The sequence below is a fragment of the Ptiloglossa arizonensis genome, chromosome 7, assembly GCF_051014685.1.
Source record: "Ptiloglossa arizonensis isolate GNS036 chromosome 7, iyPtiAriz1_principal, whole genome shotgun sequence".
NCBI lineage: Eukaryota > Metazoa > Arthropoda > Insecta > Hymenoptera > Colletidae > Ptiloglossa > Ptiloglossa arizonensis.
In genome coordinates this window covers 10,667,515-10,686,402 of record NC_135054.1, presented here as the reverse complement: position 1 = coordinate 10,686,402, position 18,888 = coordinate 10,667,515, and the positions used below count along the sequence as shown (strand labels likewise).

At 34.2% G+C, this 18,888-nt stretch overlaps 1 protein-coding gene across 11 annotated transcripts in view; it reads left to right on the top strand.

Moving 5' to 3' along the window:
* The window catches only part of LOC143149017 (EGFR adapter protein), a 286,593-nt gene that overhangs the window by 30,795 nt on the left and 236,910 nt on the right, over positions 1-18,888 (top strand). For 9 of the 11 annotated variants that reach the window (XM_076315988.1, XM_076315981.1, XM_076315980.1 and 6 more), the window contains one exon: positions 11,679-11,759. In XM_076315988.1, coding sequence (XP_076172103.1) covers positions 11,682-11,759 — 78 coding nt within the window. In that variant the 5' untranslated portion in view covers positions 11,679-11,681. Of the gene's footprint in view, positions 1-5,784; positions 6,097-11,678; positions 11,760-18,888 lie in introns of those variants that run through there. The other 2 variants (XM_076315989.1, XM_076315983.1) reach the window with 1 other exon arrangement.

Here is an 18,888-nt window from a genome sequence, read left to right as displayed (position 1 = left end):
TTGGTTTGCCGGAGTTCACGCATGTCTGCCGAGATTCCTCGATAAGTGGATAATTAACTGTTATTGCTGGAGGTTTACAGACGTAATTATTCCATCCTCATTAGCCGGTACAGGATAATTACGTGATACCGACTGGCAAAAAGTGAACGATTGTGATCATCGCGAACAACAAAATAATTAATGTATAGCAATAACGCGTAGGATATCGATACGTCGAAAAGTACATAATTTGATTTTGCAATTTGCTTCCACGTTTTGCGAAAGATCGCGAAGTTCGAACCATCGTCGAAGTTAAACGAATTACAAGTTTTCTAGTTAAAAATTTTCGTCCATTATTTTCCAATACTTTCACCGTGATGTAACCGGGTGTAGAAGAACGATTTAAGTAGGGTCTGTCGTAACAATCGAATTCCAACGAAGAATTGGAAATTGAACGCGGAGCTTTGAACAAATTTATACGTCTCAAAGGTAATCGGACACGTTCGCGTCTATTTGCTTTCCATTCAGTTTGCTATCGAGGTCCTGAAATGTTAGATCACCCGCGTCATAATTCGTCGGTGAAATGTTTACCGAACGAGATGCAAATGCATCGTTTACACGCGACGCGGCTTCTTTCTTACGCGCACGCTCTCGTCACTTCGAAAGTGAAACTAACCTCGGAATTGAACTGCGGAATAATAAAACGCTTCGAAATTGATGCGATCGTAATTCTTATTCAATGGGGTAACGAATGCAAATTCATACCACGCTAACTGAGGGACTTAAACAACCGCGATAAAAATATTACATTCTACAAGACCGTGGGTAGTGCTAATAATTGGTAAACAGTAATTGTATCAGCAAAGTAGATTGTTTAACATTCATCGATTGATAAAATGTTCGAATATCCAAGTACAACGTGAAATTTAAACTCTCGAGTGATGTACGTTTAAATAGAAATTATTAATTCGATATAATAATAAGTTTTCCATTCATTGCGATGCAAAAGAACGTCGAGACCACTAAAAAGTCTATCTTATAATTTTACGTCGCGTCGTTACTTTAACGACGATTTTCAATTACCGAGTTTTCGCAAATGGATAAACAATGGATTAAAGGTTCGTCGCGAGACGCTTTCAAGTAAAACAAATAATTAACGGTCCGGCGAGAGGAAGTTTTAACTACCCGAACATTAAATTATGTCTGATTTCGTCGAAATAATTGAAATTGCATCCCCGTGAGAAATTTAAAATAGGATTGCCGGGCCATTATTAATATTACCAGAAATCACATTCGAATTGAACGCTCGTTGTAATTAAAGCGCACGCCATAATCCAATGAAACGCGTACAACGCACATACATAATTAGATGAATGACAATTAATTAAACCGGGCAAGTGTCCGTGATTATACGAGTGTCGATTAATTAAAACGGTCCTCGTGAATATTTGCGTGTGATACGATTTGACTTTCGTATTAAAAATCATCGTTCGCGTGATCACGGAATATATCCTCGTACGTATCGCGAGCACACATGATAATAACGGGTATTTCGTTGATAAATGTTTTGCTTATTAATTATTTCTGTTAAGTATTAGTTACATATTACGAGTACGAACTCGAAATTGCTATTCAAAATTCCTTCGCGGCGGTCATATTCGACGTGTAATTTTTCAATATTAACAAACCATTCATTAAACTGCGAATAACCACTTAAGGTTAAGCAAGAAAAAGGATCGCATGGAATATTACGAAACAGCTTTAATGGGAAAATTCATTTTCAATCGTTTAGTCCATCAGTATAGAAACAAAGTTCGATAAATTTAATTCTACTGTTCATAATACGAAGTTTGTATTTTAATTAAACATTTGATCAAAAATGAATAAAAAAATAATTATTTTAAATCATTTCAATTCTTTTTCCGATTGAATATTGCAGAATAGTAGAAATGAAAAGAAACTAACCATTTCTATTGTTAATCGAACGAGCAACGTCCATCTATTTAATACTCGGGTACATTGTTCCCCAGTCGTTTGTTATTCAACGGAAAATGTTTCGTAAAATCGCTGAACTTCAGAATGACAACACGTTTTTCTAAACATAGAGGTCTTCATATTTTGCTTCTTCTTCTTTGTGATTCCACAATTCTTTTTCCATTCGTTCTTAATAATTTTAATACTTTTTTTTCCTACAACAGAGGGGACCGTACCTAATAATATTTTCCATCCGTAAATAAAGCACATATACTTCATTTGTCACTAACAAACTACGTTGTACGCCGTAAAATAGTTAAAAATAGAGATTTCCTGTTTTTTTTCCTCTTGTCTTTCGATCGAGATCTGGAATAATTGTGCACGATTGCGGGCAACTCGAAATAGACATGGATCCTTCCGTGAATGGTTGGAGATCGAGTGCCGCGACCTCATTGATGCTCTCTGCGAATCCCTCGTTGCACAATGCATCCAGGCTAGCCTAAACGCTGTTCACGTTTTACACAACGTCCCAGCTCCGCTGCACTGCGATTCTTCGTCACGATTGCCAGGACGAGATACACGAAAATGTCAACGGTTGCAACGTGACCGAGTTCGGTAAACGCGACAAAGTATGGCCTGGGTAGTCCACGTTCCGGGGGATGCAATTTCACCTGTAATAACGTAACGAACGCACCGAGTCGAAGGAAACACGCGTACTTTTGCTCGATTACAACACCTACCGCTAATAATCTGGAGCGTGTCGGACCGTTTTCGAACGTGATTCATTGCTTCGTTGCCCTCTCAGCGTCGGCACAAGTGTATCGCTTCACCGGGGGCTTTCACTTCCTTTTCGATATCGTTTACAACGATTACCACGGAATTTAATAGCAGAGTTTGAATATACTCGACGCAACTCCTTCGAAATATTACGAAGATCGATTCATGAAATAGGTTACGCGCGACCGAGCTCCGCGACGATCGAATTTAAACAGATTGCAATACATTTGGTAGACAATTTTTAAATGATCTGATTCTAGCGGACGAAACGACGGAATTAATTCAATCAAGAAGATATAATACAACGATTCGACTATTTTTATTATACAACGTACGATTACGAAGAAAAATTGCTCCTTCGACCAAATTATAAACGATACAAAGCTTTTGTTCAACATAATGGTTGGAATGAAAATTGGTAAATTTCTCCAAAGAGAAGTTTTATGTATCAATTGGAGTAATAATTATAGAATCTAAATCGATGGTGTACGAAGTTGAAAGAGATCGAAGTATTATCAATTTCTGCATCGGGTACAATGAAAACATAAATATAATCAAATAATTTATAAATTTTCTACCAAATTGTTTTCTATGCTTACACGAGTAAAACGAACGACAAAATAACTCTGTTCAACGTAATGCATTTGGCTTACCCTTCGTCCTATGTGCCACTCTAATTTATGATATCCAGCTTGGCGGTAACGTTAATATGTATAGGAATTGACTGTAAACCGATTTGGATCGTCGTTCGATATTTTTAAATATCGCGAGGCCGTTTGTCGCGGCTCATTCGTGCCGCCTTTATAGTTATTCTACGTTCAAGTCCACTTGCGAAACGCTTGAACGCGTTTCTTGAAACTAGTTTTCGTGGTCAGCGGGATTAACGACGCGCAAGAGATCGCGTAGCTCTGCACAGTAAAAGTTGCATTGAATGCAACGTTCATCGAACATGTTTAGACGAAAGTGACAGTGATTGGTGATCATATCCGATGGATGATTCTCTCGGTACGTCCGGGAACAAGACTCCTTTATTATTTCACAAAATTAACCGAATGTTTGTACACAACTGACCGGTGAAAGTGACTCCTGAGATGGGTAGGTATACTTTTCGTGACTTTGTCGAGAAACCGCAGGAAAGGAGAACCGACGTCTATATGAGTTATTCTTCGATAAATCGACAAGCAACTTTCTAATTTCTAGAGACCTGTCCAGTTCGGGATCCGAAAAATTGGGTGACAATTGAAATTTTCTCTCGAGTAAACTATTAGACGTATTAAACTATGCGCGTACATTTGTGTATATTTTGCCAAGCCACAAGATTTTCTTCGAGTAGAAATAATTGATTTTGTCGAAGGAATATATACGCTGTTTACAGAAAAGCTCGTGTTTACGATTGTGATGATAATTTTCGTTCTCATGGAACCATGGTCATGGACCATGAAATTAGCAAAAGTCTTATTCTGTATAAATATTGCTATTCGTTGAACCAGAAAAGAAATATTCACATATTGAAAATTTATAGTACTTTAAGAAGAAAATTATACTTTTTCGTCAAATTGTGTAGTTTCTTTGAGCATTAAAAAAGAACGTTTACAAAAATTGGATTGACTCTCTGGTCAGACGATAGAATAACATTCACTTTATATGTGCATCGAATTTCAAATTAATCAGCGTATTGTTTTCTAAAACGTTATGTCAACCAGCTACCAAAAAAAAATATTATTTCGAGAAAAATAACTTTAAAGTTTTGATGTACAATTTTAGAGATTAAAGAAAGTTTGGCTCGAAGTCGTGTAACATTGTCGATATTTATAGAATAACGTTTTCAAGACTTGAACCTTTAAGAAAATGTAAAATCAAAAATCAATTCCTTTTATTTCCAAACTAGGTAGATTCCATAATGACACAACGACCTCGCTACGTTACGCGATTATTCATGATCCAGTTACACCAAAATACCGATCTCGGTATAGCAAGCGTCCTATATGGGTGAAGGGCATTTTTCATATGATGGTAATCGATCTCAACGCATTATGCAAACTATTGTGTACTGAAGTAACAAGTGGTTTTGTGGTTAAGTTTTCAAAGGAATAAAACACGCAAACAGGGTGAGTGACCGCAAACAGAATACCTGAATATCTCTCTTGGATTTAATGATACAAAAAATGTGTATAAGTATACTAACGTCGCTTTTTTTCTCACAAAGGCATTCTAAAATTATTCAGGTCATTACGGTGTATTTTAACATGTGTGAACTGCTTATCACTTGCACACTGTAATTTACATTGAGACAAGATTGACCGTGTACCATAACTTGACCATGAAATTACGTTAAACTTACGAGACCAACTTGTTAGAAGTTCCGAATCAAAGAATTAAATCTTTAAAATGTACAGTTAGCTTCCAAGAGCAACTTGTTACAAGTTTAGAATCAAGGAATTAAATCTTTAACGTGTACAGTTAGTTCCCTGAAGACTTCAGGTTTCATCCGTGCTAGAATCCAATAGCGTACGTTCGACAAAAGTTCTATTTACTAAATCTACTTGTCTTTAGTTAACACTTATTTATCCACTTAGCGTATTTATTGTAGAAAACCTGTAATATACATCTACATAAAGTAAACACTCATTTACTATGAAATAAGTTATAGAGATGCCGTTTCTAAACCTAATCTCAGAATACAAGTACGAATTTATTTAGTTTGTACGAGTTTGTTATCCCTTTTCATGTATTTCGACTGGATTAAAAATTTCCATTGAACCGACAGCATTCGTAATGTATTTAAAAGAACAGTTAAATATTCGTTCTTCTGGAACCGTCCAAATTATACATTTCGTTGTATTTACAAATTCAACAAAGATACTTAGATATGTGTTTTGTTTCGAGTGACTCTCTCTCTCTCTCTCTCTTTCTCCCCTCTCCCTATTTCTCTCTCTCTTTCTCTCTCTCTCTCTGCAAGTTATACAAAATATGAAAGTGAAATCTCTTATTTTGTGAGATCCAGTGCTCAAGAATACTATAATAGAGGGATGTGGTGTTAAATATTCTGTGAACCATGAAACTGACATTTTTCGGTTAATCGGTTGATTATGAGTCGAAGATTTACACAAATTCGATAGATTGACTACTGGTGCTTCATTGCAATAATGAACGACCGAAAGGAGAATGAATATTTCCGCTCTACACGTCCTCCACATCAGACTGATCGGTGGCGAACGAGACGCCGGGATTTAACGAAATATACAATTAAAAAATAAATAACCGAGAATAATTAAAATATCCATGGGCGGAAAGGAGACGGAAAAAGCCGGGGACGTAGCCAACAAAATGCCGGAGGCCAGTCTGAAAATATTCAACAGTGTACAGGTAGGCTTTCGCGCATTCCTCGTTCTCTGAAAATCCAATTTAATTCAGCAAATTGCGAACGCGTCGATTTTAGGGTATACTCGAAATTCGTTTACACGAACATTTCTCTCATTAATTAATTCGAGTTGCTTTTACGCTTTTATTCTTTATTCCGAATCAGTATACGCAGTACAAAAAATTGTATCGTCCGATCGAATGTTAAATTATCAAGTATAAAAAATACGAACTACAAATTATAGCCTTCGTTAGTCCTTTGATTTTTTATCTATCGTGTTATCGTGTCGTTAAGGCGGTTTGAAATTTTTCGCGCGAAAGAAAATTTTTAACGTAAAAAAATGTAATTAATATTTTCGTTATTGATACATTAATCATGTAAGTATAATAACTATAACAGTTATTTTCAAAAAATTTTCTTTTTCGTTGAAGGGGTGTCTTCTAAAAAGTTTTTGAAACCATTTTTGCGTAAAAAGCCCTATTTAATGCGTTACAAGGTGTTTTCTCTAAAACACTGGTGTTCACTGAAACTACTAAAGATAGCGTTGAATTTTGTTGTGTTTACTATAGTTCTGTGGTACTTTTTACGCACTAAATAGAGTTTAACGTCATTAAAGAATTAACAAACGAAGTGAAAAATATACGACTATTCACTATCGAGTAAAAAACTATATAACCAATTTTTTTCTAAATACAAATTAAATTTCAAATACATATATAATTATTAAAAATTATTTAATACAAAAGAAGATTCTGAATTAGGCATTACACATGTATCCGCTTTTAAAAATTTCACTATAAATAGACGTTTGAATTATGAATTATGATAAAGGGATACCCCTGAAGGGAGACTAGAAGGTATATATAAGTCATAATGCAATACGTATTCTGAAAGTATGTCATAAGTCATGCGTAATAGCTTCTTTCTATTCTCTGACACTTTCTATTGCACGTCATCTTTTTTCGTTCATCGTGCTTCTCATCCTGCCCGCCTAATATTATGAGCAGTTTGGTATTCTCTTCTTTCTCTGTACGTCAGTTTTTGTCACTGTTTCATCTGTTTCATTTTGCGCATCTAGTTCTCAGATTTTCTAAAAGGAAATTGTCTGCAATTTATGAGAGGTCTCGAGGATATCGTATTTACGTTAATGCGATGTGTACGTTGATTGATGATAGCCACGAACGAACATAATTCTAGAAAAAACTTTTCTTCCATACGCGACTTTGTGAAATGAATCTAACAGTTGTAAGCTTTACTGACATATAACTAAACTTCTTATCGTTGTAAATTATATTCAGTCAGAATTTCTTCGCATGCCAAGAAAATGAGGTTATCTGTTATTTTCTACATATTGCTTCAACAAGAAATGAACAAAAACTGAAATTCTTATTTAAATAATAATTTCGAATAACAAATAATAGATGACTTTGTATTCATTATTTGAATAATATAAATATAAATCGTTAAGCACCGGATCTATTATTTTATACAAATTGTGCCCATATCTGACTTTAACCAGAATTGTAAATCAAAAATAGTAATACGATTTTTTCAATTTGAATATTTAAAAGTGAATTCTACATTTTTTTTAATTGTTGTCTTTTTGTTACGTGCACGAAGAAATATTCAACTCTGTGACATTCGTGTTTTTTATTGTATTAACGATTGTTTTTTATTGCCTGAAATAAAGCGCATGAAGCGATTGAAATTTTTGAAGTCAGGCATTTTATTTTCATATGTTTTTTTTCACATCGCATCAGTTGCCTTTGTGGTTTAACTATTATGGTTTTTTCCTTTTTATTCGAGTTGTAGCAAGACGTTAATTGATACAAATTTTGTATTATATCGTAAGTTTTTGTTCTTCTCTTGTTAATATTCATATAATAAATAAATCAGTATTTCGATTCATGTTCTTCTATGTCATATAGAAAGTAGAGTATAATTATTATTGTTACTCTTCTAAGAATCTTCGATGATTTCAAGGAGGGGTATCTACACAAAAGAATTACCTAATCACTTAATAATACCAATCATATAATCGGCCAAGCTTTGGTTGCTGCAATAAGGTTACGTATCTTATTTCATCATAATTACTCTTTGTTCGATATGTAAAAGGAATTCTTCACTTTTTTTTTTACTAGATTGGTACTTTGTTTATATTATAATGTCATACTTAAAATTGAGAGATACAAGCATCTATTGATGTAGATGTGGCATAAAACAATACGTATACTTCGTTATTAGTGATTTCTAAATAAAAATATCGATATAAACGATTGATTCCTGTAGTTCCATGTATTGTACAGTAATAATAACGTATACTTTCAATTAAATTTTATTACTAGTTTTTATTGATACTTTAAGATGGAACTATATTGCTTAAAATTTACATGTATTTATTGTTAGTAGCTAATTTTTCTACACTTACCATTCCATCATCATAATTACAGTCGCTCTTTTGCCTATTGTAAAATTAGTATTCAGGTGTACTGAAAATGTTGTAGAAATCTGCTGAATATAATAGTGGAATGCGGATATGAAATTCTACAAATATATAGTTTTTCCACGGCAAGTATTTCCTCGACGCGAAACTAATAAGTTGCTTATGGTGCTGCAATAATCGTAACCGTTACTTATTGCTGGCAACCCGACAAGACCGAGTAAAGATCGTATTACAGAAACTTAAATTCTACGATCGTTGGTGATTCATCGAATTACTACCAATTTATCGTGATTGGCTCGCTATTCGCACGATCGGTCGACCATGTAAGTGGAAAGTGGATATAATTGTAAAAGAGCACTTGCGGTTTCCACAAAGCGCAACGCGATCATCTGTGTAGCAAAAATTTTTGTTAACATAACTAAAAGCGTGGTGGAAAATTATATACGTGCATATAAACTTCATTTCCTTTTATACTGCATTTTATTTGTATAAAATTCGGTCCAATCGTAATAGTATTGATTTTTGTTCCATATTTGTAGAGTAGAAGTAAAGGATTTTATATTAATTGACGATATAGAGTATTTTATTTTAATCAATCCATGAAAATTTGTATACCTATTTAAAAGTATTGCATTCATTGAAAAGATATGAATGGTTTATTAATGTTAGAAATGTTTAATCTCTTCAAGCATACTGAACCATGCGTGTGTATTCATATTTCGAGTTTTATTGAATATTTTAATATGGGTATAATTTCTACAATTTTGCATAAATGTTCATACATCAATTTTTCAATGATATAATACGGCAACATTGTCAGAACAGTGACAGGTATCACGGACCAATGACAATTTTACGTTGTATATATAAAATGTCCAGACATTAGTAATAACGTTGTTCATACGTAATTACCTATCAAATGTTTATATTCCAAAACATTCAAAAAATTCTAATTAAACAATCCTCGTAAACATTTTTATTCCTAGATTCGATATATTAAATAACAGAAACAGATGAAATAATAAAGAATATATTCACCATGTTACTATATAATATATATAGCTGGTGCTTACATTATCGTTGTTTACGTTTCAAACTTTCGATATTACAGGGAATTTTGCGAGATTGTTTCCGCTGCAAGTAGAGAGGTATAATACTTCTGGAAAATCCCTGTGATTCCGAGAAATCCTCCCAGAGAGAATTTCGATGAAACAACAATGAGAATCATTCGGGGGATTAAAGCGGGGATTATTTTGTGGCATGAGTATCTGAATCGAAATGCCGCCTGGAGAAAAGATTTTCAGACATGGAAATCGGGATTGAAGCACAAATTACACGTATCGGGAATATATAAAGCATTTGTACATCGAGTAATATCGACGAGAACTATCTACGAATCTATGAAACGAACAATTCAGAATTTATATTAATAATAAAACTAAGTGAAAAATGTTGATTCATAATTGCATGAATCGAAAGTAGCTTAAAATAATGTTTTGAAATTTTACAATTTCTTTCCAAAAGAATCTAAGTAGGTTTTAATGACCGATTCCAAAATTCAAATTAATCAAATTGACTTTTGATTAATTAAATTAAAGTGTTCAAAGTTTAACGTCTTCCTCCGTTCTACTGTATATAATTATTCAAACAACTTGAGAAAATCTATAGACAATTCAATATGAAAACCTTTCTGTTCTATACAAATTTTTGATAAAATCAATAATAATCGAGATATAGACTGAATCCTTTCTACCTGTGGTATTTCACGAGAATGAGTGGCATCAAAGTGTTTATCTGCTTCAAAAGTTAAAACCAAAAACGTAACATTTTCCATTGAAGTGATATTTTCCATCTCGTACCATTTCGGGTAATTCAACTGGTCTGTTCATATTTCTACAATTTTATAAAATAAGTTTCACATGTCCAAATAAAGGAATAATTTTGTAGGAAACAAGCATGAGTTTAAATACGAATAAAAATATATTCGTCGGCGCATATATTATCAAGAGCAGACTATAGGCACATAATTGCGTTAGATTCCTCAATTTATTGTCCCTGGAATTTCCCCCCTCCCCAATGTGCTTTTATTTATTGTCGTTCCAAGAGGGGTCGCTATTTTTATCGGCCATATAATCACCAAGCGTCGTGTTTGACCAAAGAAGAGGGAAGCCTTCGAAACTCTTAGGAACTTTTCCGGTATTCCGCCCACATGTTTCGTCACCCTCTTGAACCCCTTATTAAATGTGAAGAAATATTCGATACAATCTGGGTTAAAGACGTTCTTGAGTGTAAAAATTTGGAAGGTGTAATAAATTAATCAGTGATTTGCCTGAGAAGAATTCATAATTAATAAACGACTTATTCAAACATTATGTTTCTTTACATTTGAGTAATCACATATTTCTTTCTTTAAAGTATCGCACGGCAAAATCTGAAAGGTATTTATGTGTATTTTGAATACATACTTCCTGTAACTACCGTAAAGAGAACAATCTATTTGCTTTTCTTGGCTTTGGCTGAGAAACAAAGTGACAAGCCCCCTTCTTAGCAAAGACACGGATGCTCGCAAGCTAAATCGACCATCGAGAAGAAATGCTGGACTTACGAATGGAATGTCGATTCATTGAAGCGAAAAAAGGAAATGAAATTTTTGGTCTAAGTTAAACTAGAGGTTCCCAACTTTCTCTGTTCACGACGCTCTTATCGTCTCACCAACTCTTTTATAACGTCCCTAAGACAAAAGGAATACCTACGAGTTCCGTTTATTAAAAAGTTAAGTTCAGTTAAGTAAACAAGTGAAAACTCTTATTGTCAGACAGAAGAAAAGAAATCGTCGTTAGGGTTTTAAATAACCGTTTTGAACACTACGATACCACATAATAAGGTACCATTTTATAAGAGTTTTGATACATACAGGAACGTATCAATATGTAAAAATTATAATCAAGTGCAACATATTCTATGTACTTTATACCAATTAATAATACCAATACTTTTGTAACGAATATTACCGGATTATTACACGGTAAATTAGCGTGTTACTCTACTGCGTTAAATACTATTTGCATAATTACGAATACTATAATAACTTTACAGAACATCTATAAACGTAATTGAATTAAAATTACATTCTTTTTGTTACAGTACATGGGTTCGTTTCCTGTGGCGATTCCCGACATTGCCAGCCGTGCTGAATACGTGCGCTCCCAGTTGGAGACTCTCAGAGTGAGTACCATTTCAAACAAAATTCTATTTTCAAAGACAACGCAAGATCGTAGCCTTCCCCGCGGTAAGATTTTTTTTATCGGTTAAAGACTAATGTCCCTACATATATGTAGAATTTCTTCCTATAACGACAATAGACGGTACAGAGAAAGATAAATAATTCTGGTATGTCTCGTCGCATAATAAGAATCAATAAGGTAGCGGGATAATGGTCTGACATGTCCCAGACCCAGTTTAATTCTGTCTATTTTTATAGTTTTGCATACACGATGAATTGCGAATTTTATATTCAAATCAAATCGATAGACTAACGTTACACAACACGCATTAATTTTGTACCGATAGTGACAATAGTAGTTTGAAAGCCCCGCTCAAAGTTCCCAGATTCTATCACGGAGATTGTTAGACAGAGACAGTCAGTGTCTCGTGTTTTCGTACATCTTCCTTTAATAAAAAAACAGACGCCATTTCGAAAGTATCCACAACCTTGAAATCCCCCCAAAAATAAGCCTGGTGAGATTTTTTCTACTGTATATATTTCTAATACGTCGTTGAAATATTTACTTTCCTGGAGAGTTTAATTTCATTTTGAATAATCTTTCTATACGAGCAACGAAGGTATTTAAACGAACCATCTTGTCTCGAGATCTCGAAATCTTTTTGGATAAAGTGCGTGGCTTATCGAAGAATTTAAAGTATCTGTATATTCGGTGTCATCGAAACTTATTCGAAGTAAAGAAATCTTCGATTTGCATTGTAATCGGTCACGATATATTATTCTTATTCGTGGAAGAAATCCTTGGGCGATCGACTCGACGATACTCGATCACACTTTCGTTCAATGTTTCGTCAGATGTGACTGAAAGATCTGTAAGTACTGCTTACTCCGCAGCCTTTTCTAAACGAGCAAATTATTGCGGAACACCTCATGACGCAATTAACGCCGATAGAGCATTCCTTCGACTAATTAGTCTGAACTTGCCGGCTTTATAATCACGTGCCAGGGGAATCGAACAACAGATTTGCGGCTCGAAATAAACTTCGTTCACCGGGCTTATTATTGTAAGCCGCGTTATTACTGTAAACCTAGTAATGACTACCGACCCTGAAGGGATCAGCAGAATTTCGGTACGGAGTTTCCATCTGAGTTGAATATTTGCCTGCAAGCGAGAGCAACTCGTGCCAGAGAGTTGTCGGTCTAATCTTTTACATGTGTGTACGCACGCGTCTGATCGTGCGTGTGTAAAGCGTGTTCTTGCCTGTGAAATGGGAATTATAAAGCTGAATTTTATGAAGGTATTAAAGAACATCTCGTGGCACTTTTCGTCGTGGTGGTATTCCATTAGTGCCTGATGGACAGATTTCCATGAATACACTCTGCGATTCCATCCCCTGTTACCGCCTCGCTCCCTTTCATACCGAAGGAAGGTCGAAGATATCAGCGTGTTTTCACTTTTCGATAAGCTCCATTTGAGGATTGCTTAACGAGATATTACTCCATTGCGTCTCCGTTTTCGTACGATTTTACACACATTTTGGCATCGCGTTCAACACTCGGAATTATCTTGGAAAAGGTGCCGGACACTGGGGTATACAGATGAGTCGTTTCAAAAGTTTTAAGAACGGTGAGAACGAAAGCAGGTGCAGACTCGCGTTGGAAAGTGTGTTGACAACTCTGGAAAAAGTATTTCTCGTTGGTAAATATTGGAGCACATGGCTGGGCCGTATCGATTAGTAGACTGTAATGAATCGTATTTCACGAAAATTAACGCAGCATGATTGAATTGCAAAGTGATACAAAATTATTGCTATTCGTGGGAGGAAAGTAAATTGGTGAGCTGCGAATTGACTATTGAAATTAAATGTTGCTCGTGGAATTAATGGTTTTTAGCGAGAGAAAAAATATTACTGATCGCAGAGAAAGGAATCAGATATTTTGGTAAACCTAGTTACAATGTAAATAAACCATTTATTTATTATTATATCTTGGTTAACTAAAATTAGAAAACTTTCATGATTTTAGTTCGTTTTCGACATCGTATCGAATTTTGAAACGTTAATTATACCCATTGCAGAATGAAAGTATCATGAGAGCTAAATTAAGATTGGCTTTTTCATAATTGGGTGTTACGTATACTGCCAATAATCCTAGAAAAAATAATTGTGCATAAAATCTTTAACAATGTTAAATATCGTTTGATTATTTTGTAATAACCATTTAAATAAAATGCTTTCACAACAAAAAAAGAAACCTTTATTTGACACTTTGGTACTTTCACTCTACAATTGTTGCATCACAAATTATGTAGGCCCGGAGAATCCTCACCCGCAAGACCCAAGTTTATTACTTATAAATTATCGTAACCTGAGATTCTTGAATAGCTGCACACCTCGTGTTCCAAGACTCTGAGCATGAAACATTTTAATAATTATGTCGCAAGCTGATTGCTAGGAACTGTAGAACTGTAATTAGAGGAGAAAGTTGGAAACATTAAACATGTCTCACTCACGAAAATAAAGATTCCAATCGTGCGCAAATACATCTATCGGCACACTAAACGTTTACTTAACGCAAGAACTTGGAGTGGGGTGTGCAAACAGTCGAGCGAGAACATAAATACTCGAAGTATGTATACCATTGGAGACATCTAACACATCGATCGCATCGTAAACAGTATTTTGTTAACGTTTTTATTAGACGCATCAACTTATATTGGCACTTTTACTGCTGCACTGATTGTTACAAATTTTCTACGCGACAACATTGCGTATTGGAACTAATAATTCTAATTATAATATAACATTACGTTCATTGAACGTTCTCAGTTAGTTGTATCGGTCGTAGTAATTTTTAGATCGGTTCGTACTATATTTGGTATAAAATAAAATACTACTCGTTAATCTTATCATTGGATTGCATACACATACAACATTTATAATTGTTATAAATTCAAAAGTGTGTTACTTTGATCACGATCGTTGTTAAAGTTTCACTTGTACGCTACATACCAAGAACATGATCGTTGGCATTATATTTAGGTGGTCGATGTAATTTAGAAAAAATGTTCCATAGTTCTCGAAAACGTCTCCTCAAATTATTTCCATTAGGTAAATTTCGGTGAACTTGAAACCCAATCTCCATCGTGCCAAATGAAATCTAAAATTTCACCAAGGAATTTTATAAGCTATATAAACTACACTCGTCAAACCAGATTTTGTTCTTATGTGCAAGATTTGTTACATGGAATTGACTTTACACTTTTTTGTTACACGAAAATTTTAGATGCTTCGTTAGAAAATTATTAACTGCCTATTTGCAAATGGTGGTGAATTCGAAACTCAAAAGCTTACTCGAAATATTTGTTATCTCAATGTTTGTTCCATATACATATACTTGGTTATATACAAAATACCGAAATTTTATTTTTTATTTTTATTTGAAAATAAATTTACCCGGGTCTAGCAATTGTATACGATACGATGTTCCCGGAAACACATTTATTAAGCAAGCCGTTAAAACTAGGAGAGATTATATTATTTGCGGAAATGTCGTTTATTGATACTTTTCACGGGTGAATGCCCAAAGGAAGTCGTTATCACAGGAAGCCGCTATGTGCTTGCAGAGATATGAAATATATTTGGCTGCATATTCAACGATGAAGGTTATTTGCCGTTAGTCTACGTTTTGCAGCGTTCACGGTTGCCCTCCACGAAGGTCCGACATGTAAAACCGTGCTTAGCGTAAGCGCACTGCCAATGTACACTGCTAGTCAAAAGTTTCAAATCTCCGACTTATTTTTATAAAAATCCAATTGCGTGAAAATTCTTCCACGGATTTGGGGTCGACTTTAGATTTTAATACTCTATTGCGTAATCGATATCAGTGCAGTATATAATCATGAATCATGGAAAACTTTTGTTACGTGCTTTTTCCTGTACGGTGACGTTAAATTATATCAGAATTATTTCTATATTTATTAAGTATTTTGATCGAAAGTAAATGTCTAACATCTTTCGAAATTTGTACAAAATTGAAGAGAAGCAGATTAAACTCGGTTGAACCTCAATGACCTAAATGACCGTTTAACTGTAGAAAGATCTGTTCCTTTTGTAAAAAAATTTGTAGGAAACGAACGAAGTAGGCCAAAGCCGCTTAAAATTGAACTCGTACGACAGTAGTAGAATCCTTTAAACTCACGAAATGAAGTTCACAGGTTGAATCGAAACGTAGGATTTGCAGTTGCCAGGTCGCTACAGAAGAAAGTAGTACGGCCGCAATGTACAGCCGTGAGAGCGAAAAATGGTACTACCTCAATTAACCTCTACAGAGATACTGGCACAAACGTGTTCGTTTAATTTTGAAGTTATTTTAAATATTGTAATATGTAATTAACTGTTAAAATTGCGAATAAAAATTTATATTTAAATTTTTTCGTAATATAACACCACTGAATCGTTAAAAGTTTGGTAGATATAACGGATCAATACTAATTTGAATTTTTGTCCATTTCAGACAATTCGTTCCTAAACAGGTTAAAATGTGGGCATATTTGTTAAAATTAGGATTAGGAAATCTCATCCAAATATAAGACAAGATACAAAAGTATTAACTTGGAACATATTTCTAAATTGCATACATCTTTATAATTAAAAATCATTCAATAACCAAATTTTTCTAGCATAGAGCTTTGTAGGAGAAACTTGACCATAACGATTTTCAATATTTCGAGAAAGGGAAAGTTATACGATGAAAAATAATAAGAAATTAGGTTACTCGATTGTTCGAAGTACGTGAAACTGTCATTAAAATAAAGACTGCCTTCATGAGAAAAATATAGTTGACAAGTAATTGTTTATATTATATTATAAGCAACCCAACACAGTGTAAAATATCGTGTATATTCAAATAGTGATGTCTTTTTAATGAACAAAATTATTTACGTTAATTGAACTTTGTCGTCTTTTTTTCGGAAATATCTCTAGTTTCCACAACTTTTGCAACGGTTCCAAACTTTTGACTGGCAGTGTATATCCATCTCATCACCCTTGTAGCGTTCATATTTTATTTGCCAGGACTAAATGAGGCGAAAATCACACTCGACTGGATACAAGACGCAGCGAGGATTATTCTGAGCTATCAACGAAGCAATGTCCTTTTCTATACATTCTGTGCAAATGCTGCATACGAATGTAACTCGATAGTGCAAAACAGCAGGATAAAAAGGGACTCGAAGACAAAAATTAAACACTCGTACTTTTATATGGTGAATTTAAATGGTAAAATATATCAGAGGCTATGTTGACCTAATGCAGTTTTATCTTACACGTGATGGTAATTTGTAGAATTATTACATACCTTGGTAATTTTTAAAATAAGCAGCTCACATTGTTTGTTGCGCGTAATATAACACAAGTTTTACGAGCATAATTTTTCATCCTCTTACCCCAACAAAGTGTACTTTAAAACAATGAATCACAAGAGTGATGACATTTTTGCCAGTATGTAGTTACGTTACGAGTTTTCGCACGTTTTATACGTAATGCTTTTAGAATTATCAAAAAATATGAAAAATACAAAGTATTTAAAATATTGTTATACGTGTTAATCGTTCATTATGTTTGACTAATGTTCTACATTGAACGTGTCAATAAATCCAATAGGTAGTTGTTCATATTTAGTTATTGATGAAACAATTAACGAGCTGTTTAGAGTTGTTTTCGAAATTTCATAGAAACTCGATGTTTCCCTTGTTCTATAACTCTAACTATGATTTTGTAACTATTATAACCCTTTAATAGGAATAACGATTGCAAATAATAATAAAAAAGAAACAATACAAACGAGGTTATGATGTAATGAGTAAATGATTCTGCATATTTATGACTCGTTAATGCATATTATGGTGAGCATTAGCAGCTTGTTGCATTCCAAAAAGGGAGCACTACCTCTTGTAATGGTTTCCAATAGTGCAACTACGCTGTTCCACAGCTTTATTACACCACTTTGAAAGCCTATAATTTTCGCATCATTTCCTCAATCATTTACTTTTATTGAGTCGTAGATAACTGTCTGCAAATCTACCCGCAGGCAGAAATTTGTCCCTTCGCTTTCTATGGTAGAAACGAATACTTCGATTTCCTTTGCTAGTTCTTTTGATTCAACGAACCTGAAGTATATGGTATTTGTAATATAAGATAGTAGTAAACATAAGGTAGAAGTGGTTCAAGAAAATTCTAAGAAGAATTTTAAAATAAAGACCAGTAATAAAAAAAATTCGACCCTAAAATGGCGTTGAAAACGTCTAGGCATTAAACAACTAATACTGTCATTTGAATTTCCTCTCAAAATCATGAAGGACATGTTCCACCTTTTCCTTCAATCAATTGTCTGCAAGATATTTTATCGCGTTAACTAAATTGGGACACTTTGTATACAATAAAACCAGTAATTTCGTAATATTATGAACATCGATACATATATTATTTACTATTTCTGAATCCTCTTTAATTGAAAAGTCGATCAGCACAGTTCACTTGAGAAATAGCCATTAGATCATTAAAAGGTAGACTGAGAGCGGGTATCAATCGAGCGTTAATATTTCTTCAGTTTACAAGACAATACGATGTTCAAATAAGGAACAAAGGAGACAAAACGAAAAGAAGAGTAAAAGACGGCGAGTATAAACCAGACCGTTGAGTAGTCTGCGTTTCCTACGCTATTATACTGACCGGCTTCATGATGAGGAGCGAGAAATAAATCTCTGCCATGTATTTATAACTTTTCTTTTGCAATTTCTACTTTTTTCCTACATTAGCTTGATCTTTCGACGAAATTACGAATAGGAGATTTTGACGACCGTTCCTGTACGTTTAAATTTTACTCTTTTCCAACGCTGTAAGCTTCTCGTCGTGTGCACGTAAAAAACCTTTTAAATAAATATACCTCCATTACGAGAAATTCGTTTCATATGTGTAACCTAAATAGGGTTACTAGCCGTACTCTTCCTGAGGTGGTAAAACAACATCCTCTTACTTTTCACTTAACGAAGGCAAATGTACATTTTTCTGAAATTACTTAAATAATCACTTACCATTTTACAATTATTCCAGGGGGAAAAATTAGTCGATG